This window comes from Gossypium hirsutum, chromosome A13, assembly GCF_007990345.1.
Source record: "Gossypium hirsutum isolate 1008001.06 chromosome A13, Gossypium_hirsutum_v2.1, whole genome shotgun sequence".
Taxonomy (NCBI): Eukaryota; Viridiplantae; Streptophyta; class Magnoliopsida; order Malvales; family Malvaceae; genus Gossypium; species Gossypium hirsutum.
In genome coordinates, this window is record NC_053436.1 from 9,063,258 (window position 1) to 9,074,834 (window position 11,577).

Here is an 11,577-nt window from a genome sequence, read left to right on the forward strand (position 1 = left end):
GGAAAAACATTAAAAATTTAGGAATGTAATTAAATGTTAATTAAACATTGAAAACATAAAAGGAAAAACATGTTGAAAGAAACATAAATGTTAGGGAAGACAATGTTTACCTTGATTGAATTGGAAATGTTTCCTTGAAGGTTTATTTAGAGATGCTTGGGATTGATCTCTAATAATGTCGAGAGACTTCCCTACTCATTGCATTTGAAGAACAAAAGTCTGTTTCTGCTCGACAAAACAATCAAATGAGTTCTAAAAATAAACAACATTTAATGATTGGTATAATATTAATTATATTTGCTAATAACAGGTGGGAATAAACAAATAAAATGATTAAAAAAACAGCCAGCAATTTGGTATAACATTAACAGGAGAAATAGGACCAAGCTCAATACCATTAAAAGACAGTAAGTTGCATTGTATACATATTATCATTGCAATTTGGTATAAATATTCCCGATTATCCCAGCAATGCTAACTATCACAACTAGTATTAACATTAACCACGACAAAAATTCCTCTACTCTGCTCAAGCTCATGCTCTATTCTTGCTGACTTATCCTCAATGCAATTAGAGCAGGGAACGTAAAACCTAAGGAAAAAGTTGTTGTTGCTCCAGTAAATTTGAAAGCTGTCCATATATTTGGGATCATAGTAGATCCAATATATATAAGCACTAAAAATATTACTATTAATGCCAAAGACCTTTTTTTACTCTCTGTGAGAGGAGCTGATCCCTCAAACACCAAGTTATCCATAGTTTGCCGTAGGGAAAAGTGAATAACAGGGAAAACCAGAACCAAATGAATAGCAAATATAATTCAAAGCAGTGCTAAAACGAATTCCCAGATTCCTATCAAAATTGGTCAAAACATCACCTTCAGTGTCCTTTCCGAAGAGCAAATACCCTGATATTGCTGTTCAGGCATAGACCGCAACACAAAGAGCAGTTGTGATCCTCCCCACTTGATTCATCTTTTGAGGAGATCGCCCTTCAAGCTCATTGTATATAGGTTGAACATTGAAATGGCAAACATATGCATTAGTCATAATAGGGATAACTACTAGTAAATCCAAAATTGCCATTTTCGATCCAAAATCTGGGCTCATCCTTGGAGCCTCTATCTTCCCTTCAATAAGCTTAATGAATGCAACAGCAAAGCAAACCACAACGAAAACAACAGCGAGAGCTACCGAAGCAGCCGAAGTCATGCTCAATGAATCAATCCTATCTAACACGCAAAGTGGAGCAAGAAAAACAACCATAACAACCAAAACCAATAACTTTCTATGATCCCAAAAACCATGTCCTAACCACTGATCGAGAACCCCAATATGACGAACCGAACCAGACATAACATCACCCATAATAATCAAATAAACTATCAGGACACCTGTATTGTTGACAATTATGCAAATCTCAGACAAAACCCTAGCAGTTCTCCCCATTGCAATTTTCACAACTTCCTCATAAGATCTAGCTTTACAAGAAACCGCAAACCTAATCAACATCTCGACAGTAATTTCAGACAAAATCCCAATCAGGATTATCCAAAAAATCCCTAAAACAAGCCCCAGAACCTTCATAGTAGCAGGTAAAGCCATGATTCCAGCACCAATAATTGTGGTGGTTAAGTTAAAAACAGCACCAGAAACACCAGACCCGGTATTGGGTTTACTTAAAACAAGGGTATAATCATCAAGATCAAACCCATTTCAAACCATTTCAAACAAAAAAAGGCAAGTAATACAGTAACTACACATTAATCTGAAGGGGACTCAAAAACTAACCATTTCAAACCCATGAAGCATATGACCGTCGACGAGAGGAAAGGGAAAATAGTTAGGGATTTTGGGGATGGGGGAACAGAATAAGGGAAAAAAAGGGGACTTGGGGGAAAATGTTAGGGATTTCGGGTTTGGGGAATTAGGGGATGATTTGGGGAAAAAGAAAGAGGTGTTTTTTGTTTTAGGGATTTAGGGAAGGAAGAGACAAAATGGGGGAAATTACGAAACAACGCCGTTCTAATACGAGTTGTGGCGTTTATTATAAAAACGCCGCTAAAGCCAGTACTATTTAGAGGAAACGACGCCGTTTTACTGTAATGTATAATGAAATTTTATGGCGTTTTCTAGAAAAACGTCGCTATTTCCGATCTTTAGCGGTGTTTTATGTATAAACGCCGCTAATACCTTAATATTTTATAAAAATTGATCAAAATTTAAAACTATATATTTAGAATTTCTTTTAAATTATATCTAAATAATGTTACTGTGATGAATGTTAGTGTAGTACAAAATCTATATTTCATATATTTATATTAGGTTTAGTACAAATTCACAAGCATCTCATAAAATTCTAAATATTGGTTCAATATTCAATAATATACCTTAAACTTTAAACCTCAAACAATAAACTCACACTCTAAACCTTAACTATAGTTGAAACTTTAATTTTGATTTAATACATATTTTAAAATACATATTATGTATGCATATAAATTAATTAAATAAAAACATGATGCTATTTATTATATCAATAACGTGTAAATATTTTACAAGATCTAGATCAAATTACAGTTCATGTACACAATTGCACACTAAACCACTTTTCATATATATATATTTATATATATTTTAAAATAATAATTTATATATATTTATCTTATATACATTTATCTTCTAAATTAAAATCCAAAATTATACTCTAAATTTAAAACCCTAAACCTTAGGCCACAAACACAAAACCCCTAACCCCAAACTTTAAACCCCAAAACCATTCGGTAACCCCTAAACCAACCATAACTCCTAGACCATAAAGCCCAAACTATAAAGTACTTTAAAAACTGCTAACCCTAAACCATAATCGTAAACATATTTTTGGGAATTCGTGTGGCCAATGTTAGTGTAGTACAAATTAAAACACATATATATATGTTTATATTCTTATATTAAATAATATGAGTATATACAAAATAGCATGAATCTTAAATGTTCTTCAGTTAATTTCTAGCTAATAGTATCATTTCTTTAAACCCTTAACCTAAACTTAATTTTTAACATATTTTATTTGAGACATTCTATTTAATCTAAATATATTTAAACAAAAAAAATAGATAAAAATACACAATAGCATTATTATTTATACAAAGTTACATAACTTTAATAAAACAATTTCTTTATTGGAACACTCTAGTTATAATGTCCACCCTGTAAGATATTTCTATGTTATATAAGTTTGGAAATTATACATAGTTCAACAAATGCTAATTCCACATTCAAAATCACCCTTTCTTAATAGCATCCCATATAAGAATCTGGAAAGGAAATTATCTCTTAAGAAGTTAATAATTGTCCCATTGTAAACTTCAACCCTAACCTTTAAACCCTAAATCATAATCCCTAAACCCATAATTCATCATAAACCTTCAAATACTAGTTAACTCCTAAACCTTATATCTTAAACCATAGTTAACTCATAAACCTGTTTAAACCCTAAACCATATATCTTAAACTATAATGATAATTAATTTAATTAATATTTTAAATTCAATACTATCTCTTTTACGATTATATAAGAAAATATTTAATATATTGTATAACCATAAATTTTAATAATTATTGTTTTAGGGCTTATAGATTAGTGTTTATGATTTTTTTGGGGGTTTAGGGGTTATATGACTTTTAGCGGCGTTTTACCAAAAGCGTAGCTAATGCTCTGGTTTTTAGCGGTGTTTTACCAAAAGCGCCGCTAATGCTCTGGTTTTTAGCGGCATTTTAAGAAAAGCGCCGCTATTACTCTGTTTTTAGCGGCATTTTTTACTAAAACGCCGCTGTTGCTCTATTTTTAGCGACGTTTCTTAAAACGCCGCTATTGCTCTGTATTTTAAAATTTTTGCGATGTTTTTTGATAAAACGCCGCTAAAGCCCTATTTTCCTGTAGTGTACTAGTGCATTATCTTTATCGCATGCTTAACCTCGAGGCATGGATATTTCTTTGATTCTTAAGAGAGCTTCGAGCCAAGGAAAGACCATTGCTGCACCATCACCTAAATTGACAGTAAGAAAGAGCCATGTCCATCAAAGGCACTCAATAACCTAGAAGTAGTGAGTGCCCATCCTTGGTGGGGCATCAATCAAATAAGGAATCTGCTGTAATCATCACTCACTCTCCTTTAGTTCAAGTTCCTCCTAAAATTCCTTCAGTGCCTGAAGACTCTGCCTTTCGAGCAGGCTCTCCCAGATATAATACTAATCATTTATCATCAGAGAACTCCATGGATGCAATCCCTCTAATTTAGTCGTTTGTCCTCTCCTCTTTAACAAAGGGTAAAACCCTTACAGAATCAAATAGTAACTTTCCTTGGCCTGGCCTCATAGAGTTAGTGCCCTTTCCTATTCCTCTTGATTCAATCATTCAAAAGAGGCTAAGTTGGCTACCACTGTAGTTACAAGAAGCCTTCTCCTCTTATCTTTCTTCCTAGTCCTTTAAAGATCCATTTTCCCTCATGGCATAAATTTCAGAGATCTCGTCTCTGGAGCACAACCTTTGGGGTTATAAACACAAAATAACATATTTGGAAAGGTTTATAAAATCTAGGGAAGGCGCCTTAGCTGATATCCATCGAAAGTATCAATACTTGAGTTGTACGATGGCAAGGCTATCTACTCAGCTTACAACTCTGAAGAAAGAATATGGGTATGCTTAGACTAAAATCAATTAACTTAAAGATAAGATTGGCCACTTAGAAAATAAAAAAATTTCCTTTGAAGAGATGTCTAAAACCCAAGAGAGAGGCATAGGGTAGAGTTGAAACAACTGCACCAATCCTAGGGAGAAGCCCTTGGAACATATCAGGAAGATAATAAGAAAAACCTTATTGAGGCCCTGCAAGAGTGGAAAGTGAACTTAATCCTACATGCCCAAGTGGTAGCAGGTCCTTTTAACTTAGGCAAGGTAGAATTTTAATATCTAAAGGGTGTCTCTATGGATTCACTCAACTTTCAAGTTTATAGCCTCAATAGCGAGGAGTGAGAAGTTTTCCAAGAAGAGTGGAGGTAAGATGTTATCTTTGTTACCCTCATCACGCTCGAAGGTGAGGGTAAAGTAGAGAACTTGGCAGGCATAGAGGAAAACCCTAAAAGTCATACTTAGTCAGAGGAGGCTCTTCCCAGCCAACCCTCTAAAGAATGAGACCAAAATGCTATTTATCTTGTTTTGTACTTTATATTTTTCTTTCTTCCCTCCTTGTATAAATATTATTCTTTTATCAATGAAGTAATCTTTTTTTTCCTTTCTACTGTCGTATTGATAAACCGTAATTTATACATATTTCTATCCCACGCTTAGCACATTTGATCAATGATTTTTCCTTAAAATTGTGAATTCGATGCTCCTAATGCCTTAAATTCATGTTTTATACTTAGGTGAGCATAAGAGAGGGAAAGGGACGAGAAACAGGCCAAAAACGGAGAAAATGGGCTAACGTACGAAATCAACATGGCCTGGACCTCCTCACACGGGTGGACCATACGCCCGTGCCTATTTAACAGGCTTGACCACAGCCTAATGTAATCGCACACGGACGTGTCCCTGCCGAGCCCAAGTTTAGTCCAATTCAGAAAAGGCCAATTTTGAGGGTTCTTAGGCATTCCAAAGCCTATAAATACACCCTAGAGGAGGAGGTAAGAGGACACACAAAGGGAGAAGCATGGAATTGCTCAAGGAAAGCCGATTGATCAATCTTAGAAGCTGAAATCATCATTAAGACTGAAGATCTCCCCTCAATTTCCTTTCAGAAGTTTTGGGTTTTTCTTTATGTTTTGTATTCATTATTCTTCTGAGATGTTTACCTTTTTATTTATGAACTAAAACCCCTAAATACCTAAGGGGAATGAAACCTAAGACAAATCTTGTTATTATTATCTGAATTGTATGATAAATATTTGACTTGTTCTTAATTAGGTGTTCTTAATTCTTGTTTTGATATTCCAGGATATTGATTCAAGTTAAGCTCTTATTCAGAGGAGGAATAGACCCTGTCTAAGAGTACATTTGTCATAATTAAGTGGAGTTGGTTGCGCCCTAGAGCTAGGGTGACTAGATTTTGTCGGATTAGGGTCAAACCTAATAAGGGGATCCATAGATCAAGTTAATGCAACCCTAGGGAGTTAATTAGAAAGAGATTTTAATTATTCAACCTAGGGTTAGACGTTGTTAGTCTCGAGAGAGATAATAATATAACTTAGGAATTTCTACGGATCAAGTCAAATGAATAAATCGTCTGATTTAAAGTCAAATAACAAGTGAAGTCTAGGTAGATTTTTCCTTAGGTATTGTCTCAATCAATCGAGTTTTCCAAAAGTAATTCCCCAATTCTATTTTCTATGAATTCTTAGTTTAGTTAATTAGCTAGTGAAAACAAACCCCATTATTCTTAGGCTAGATAATAAAAAGACAGTCATTACTAGTACTTTTAGTTCCTTTGGGTTCGAAAATCGGTCTTGCTAATGCTATACTACTGTACGATAGGTACACTTGCCTTCATCGTGATAATAGTTAGTTTCAAGAATGATTCATTATAAATATTTAAAACCTGTCACGAATATCACATATCAAGCTTTTAGAGCCATTGCCAAGGAACTAAGATATTAGGAACACTCGATTTTTATTACTTTAGCCATTTACTTTTATTGCAATTTAAATTTTATTCTAATTTTTATTACTAATTCTTTCTTTTCCCTTTTTCTGGCAGGTTCTTATAGTTTATGACTAGAAGAAACCCGTCAGGACCATTACTTTTTGACAACGAGATTGATCGCACGAGTCGCAGAAACCAAAGAGAAATAAGGTGAAGCTTAAGATACATAGAGAACGAGCAAGAGGACGATATTCAAACCACAACCAAGGAGATGGCTGAAAATCAAGAAAATCTGCTACCTCCTGCGATTGCTGTTAATAAGAATCCTACTCCGCGCACTATGTATGATTATGCTAAACCTAATTTAACAGGAATTGAGTCAAGTATAGTTAGACCTACTATTGCTGCAAATAATTTTTAACCAAAACCTAACACAATTCAAAAGATACAACAGTTTGTTCAGTTTGATGGTTTGCAGGACGAGGATCCCAACGCTCACTTGGCAAATTTCCTAGAATTTTACGATACATTTAAAATCAATGGTGTTTCTGATGATGCCATACGTCTTCGGTTGTTTCCATTTTTGTCAAGGAATAAGGCTAAACAGTGGTTGAACTCGTTACCACGAGGGTCAATCACCACTTGGGAACAAATAACCAAAAAATTTTTATTAAAATATTTTCCACCGGCTAAAACAGCCAAATTACGTAATGATATCTCTTCTTTTGTGCAGATGGATTTAGAAACACTCTACGATGCATGGGAGAGATACAAGGACCTTTTGAGAAGGTGAGCTCACCATGGGTTAACGCTTTGGCTACAGGTTCAAACATTCCATAATGGCCTGAATCCTTCGACTCGACAGATGATTGATGCAGCCGCTAGAGGAACTATCAATAATAAGACAGCTGAGGTGGCTTACGAATTTATTGAGGAGATGTCACTGAATAACTATCAGTGGCAAGTTATGAGAACAAATCCGACGAAAGTAGCCAGTGTCTTCAACCTCGACGCGGTTACTATGCTATCTAACCAAGTAGAACTCTTAAATAAAAAGATTGACAGTTTGTGTGGTTCTACTCAGGTACATCCAGTGATGAGGTGCGATTCGAATGGAGGAGGAGCATGCACAGAATATCAACCCTTCAACCCTAGCATCAGGAGGAACAAGTCCAATATATGGGTAACAATAACTCTAGACCCTAAAATAACCCATATAGTAACACTTATAATGTAGGTTAGAGGAACCATCCCAATTTCTCGTGGGGCGGTCAAGGAAATCAAAGGCCACAACATCCTCCGGGTTTTCAACAACCACCCTACGAACAGGAAAAGAAGTCGAACCTTGAAAAGATGCTCTCAAAGTTTATATCGGTGTTAGAAACTCATTTTTAGAATACTGAGATAGCACTTATGAATCAACAAGCTTCGATCCAAGGGCTCGAAACTCAAATTGGACAGCTTGCCAAGTTGATTTTTGAATGACCACAAGGTAGCTTGCCAAGCAACACAGAATCTAACCCAATGGAGCAACTCAACATGATTACTAGTCAAGATGAGGAAGGGTTAGTCACACCTGAACCAGAACCAAGGTAAGAAACTGAGTTAAGCAAAGGTAAAGGTGAGGTAGACCACAATGAGCAGAAATTGGTAAGTACAGAATACAAACCTCTTGTGTCATACCCTAATACGACAAGGAAAGACATCTCAGATGAACAATTTGGTAAATTCCTTAAACTCTTAAAAAATTTACATATTAACTTACCGTTTATTGAAGCTCTATTGTAGATGCCAAACGCAATGAAATTTTTAAAAGAGCTTTTAGCAAATAAGCGGAAGTTGGACGAGGCTTCGCATGTGAAGCTAAACGCAATTTGCTCAGCTATTCTACAAAATAAACTACCTAACAAATTGAAAGATCCAGGGAGTTTTACAATTCCTTACTTAATTGGTAGTTTAGATGTTAATAATGCATTATCTGATTTAGGGGCTAGTATTAACGTCATGCCTTACAATATGTTTAAACAACTAGGTCTTGGGAAACCCAAACAGACTAGGATGGCCATTCAATTAGCAGATAAAATTATAAGGTTTCCTAGGGGTATTATTGAAGATGTGCTAGTTAAAATCGATAAATTTATATTTCTCATTGACTTCGTTGTTCTAGACATAGAGGAGGATAGCAACACTCCTTTGATTTTAGGAAGGCCATTTTTAGCAACTACTAGAACGATTATTGATGTTGGCATAGGTGAGCTCACACTTCGTGTGGGAGATGAAACAATCACCCTTCACGCTCACAATTCCAGTAACACATCGAAAATTGAAGGTGATTGTCTAAACCATTCTACTAAAACTGACAATATGGTGCAACCTACTTTGCAAGAAATGAGCTTGAAGGAAGTACATGAGCCATTTTTAAGCAATAGTAGAGGACCTATTCGTGAAGAACGAAGGCTACAAATCGAGGAGCTAGATGAATGGCGGATACATAAATCGAGAACACACGATAAACCAAAACTATGCCAGAACAAGATCAATACCTTTCCAAATCAACTTAAGGTTGGAGATAGTGTGACAGCCCAAAATTTACCCTAGTCGGGAAGTGGTTTCGGGACCACAAAACCGAGTCATGAAGATAATTAATTGTTATATTCTATGTTTATTATGTGTGTACATGCATATGTGGAAGTTTCATGCCTTAATTTTGCCAATTGCATGAGGAATTATTAAATAGGGATCAACATGAGACATGGTGAAAAATGATAGGTTAATTTTAAAGGGGCTTATTAGTGCATGTCAACACAAAGGTGGACTTGCATGTCAAATTGCCCAATTTTCCTTATAGTGGCCGGCCAAGGTGGGTTGATGATGGGCAAAATATTTGTTGAAATTGATATTGGGTTATGGGATTTAATAAATAAAAGAAAAGAATGAAAATGTGATGAAAAAAAAAGGGGCTTCATTCTTGTCTTCTTGGCCGAATTGAAGGAAGGAATAGGGGCAAAGAACTTTTGGCCATTTGAATGTTTAATAAGGTTAGTATATTGTGTTAAAGTTGTGAAATTTTAGCTTGTTTTAGGTTAATTATCATGGTTCTTACTTAGACCATGCTAATTTTTTTTTAAAACTTTGATGGATGGATGGACCATTCGGCTATGGCTATTAAAGAAGGAATTTGATTATTTCCTTTAAGTTTTGATGGATAAAGAAACAAAAGGTTGTTGATGGAAGAAGTTAATGTGTTAAGAGATTATATGAAACTTATTCATGTTTATATATGTTATATGCATTGAAAATGGTTGATGATTTTGGAAGTGATTAGATTGAATCGGCCATGGTATATCTATAAACCCGATTTATGCTTGTTATGTGGTGGAAATTAAGGGTTAAATGTATGAAATTTGATGTATATTAACTATAGGTAATCACATACGTAAGGTCAAATTTAATTTGGTATATTCGGCCATATAGGTGTATATGTTTGTGATGCTATTTTTGTTAACTCTTGATAACCGATTAAAGGAGTAATATTGGCTTATAAGGTTGAGTTGATTCATGATGTTGTATATTAGAATCAAAAATACTCAAGATTAGGTTACCATAATAGCGATAATGCATTCGGCCTTGAAGCATTAATCGAATATGGTTAAGGTTTTGATATTTTGAACAAGGATAATTGTGAAATGGAGTGAAAACCGTTAAATTATACATAAGTATCCAGCAAGAAAATTAAACTACTAAATGTGTTTATTATAGATCAAGACATCAAAGGGAGAGAATCAAGCAAAGGCAAAGAAAAGATCATCGAGTAGCCGAGTTGGAACCGTCTTACCCAACATAAAGTAAGTCATTAAGCATATAGTTGGTATTAATTCAAATGGTCATAACGTTTATGTAATGATGCTGAATGGAATGAATAAATATATATATGCATGTACGTATATGATGATGAAAGTGTTGAATGAAAAGAAAAGAGGTGAGATGTATTGAGTTGTTGATCTCGGCACTAAATGTGCGGGTATAAACATTTATGACCATGAGATTGGCGCTAAGTGTGCGGGTTTAAATTGTGCAGCACTAAGTGTGCGAATTGACTATGTAGCACTAAGTGTGCGAGTTTGACTATGTAGCACTAAGTGTGCGAGTTGACTATGTAGCACTAAGTGTGCGAGTTTGATTATGTAGCACTAAGTGTGCGAGTTGATTATATAGCACTGAGTGTGCGGACTTAATATATAGTCTTGAATCATTATGGACACTAAGTGTGCGACACTATTGAGTCGATCACAGACAGCGGATCGGGTAAGTATCTTGAGTTCATGGCTAATAGGTGCTATGTTTATATTTGGAGTTGAGCTTGGTAAGTTGAACCTATGTGACAAATATACTTGAAGTCACATACATAAGATTTATCGTGGAATGGGTGAAAGGCCGTTTAGTTGTATGATTGTAACGAAAATAAAATGATTTATGAAAATGCCTCGAATATTCTATTGATGAGTATATGGAATGTGAATGCATGATTTGGTATGAGATTGAACCGATAGGTCGGAGGAACTATGGTATGGTTCGGTATGGATGGAGTAACTAGCCTCGTTCCATTTTGTTTCCTCTTGTGATAATGTTATTTATGGATGGTAGTGTATTGCTTATGACTTACTGAGTTATAAACTCACTCGGTGTTTCCTTGTCACCTATTCTAGGTTTCTTGGACTCGTCTCTTTTTGCGTGGTCGGGCCGTCATCGAAGTCATCACACCGGATAGCAAGTTTTGGTACTTTCTTCTTAGTTGGCTTAGGAGAACATTTCGGCATGTATAGGCTATTATGTTGTGTTTGAACTTTGGTATGTAATCTTTTAGCCATGCGAAAATGGCATAAATGTTCGGTTGGGTTTGGATTCATAACGTTAGGTCGCAAATCTTGATAATTCG

The 11,577-nt window shown here is 35.2% G+C and overlaps 1 protein-coding gene and 1 non-coding gene across 2 annotated transcripts; both read right to left on the minus strand.

Annotated features, from left to right (window-relative positions):
* Nucleotides 1-819: 819 nt before the first annotated feature.
* LOC107894679 (amino acid transporter AVT6E) lies at nt 820-1,695 on the minus strand. The gene has a single exon (XM_041084862.1). The coding sequence runs from the start codon at nt 1,603-1,605 to the stop codon at nt 922-924; it is 684 nt and encodes a 227-aa protein (XP_040940796.1). The 5' UTR covers nt 1,606-1,695; the 3' UTR covers nt 820-921.
* A 5,646-nt stretch (nt 1,696-7,341) lies between these two features.
* On the minus strand, nt 7,342-7,448 carry LOC121212879 (small nucleolar RNA R71). Its single transcript, XR_005908252.1, has one exon. It is a non-coding gene; the product is annotated as a small nucleolar RNA R71 (small nucleolar RNA).
* Between the last annotated feature and the right edge of the window lie 4,129 nt (nt 7,449-11,577).

Bases quoted from the DNA above. Each gene is read 5' to 3' on its own strand.
- LOC107894679 (XM_041084862.1), bottom strand. From the start codon at position 1,605: ATGGCTTTACCTGCTACTATGAAGGTTCTGGGGCTTGTTTTAGGGATT.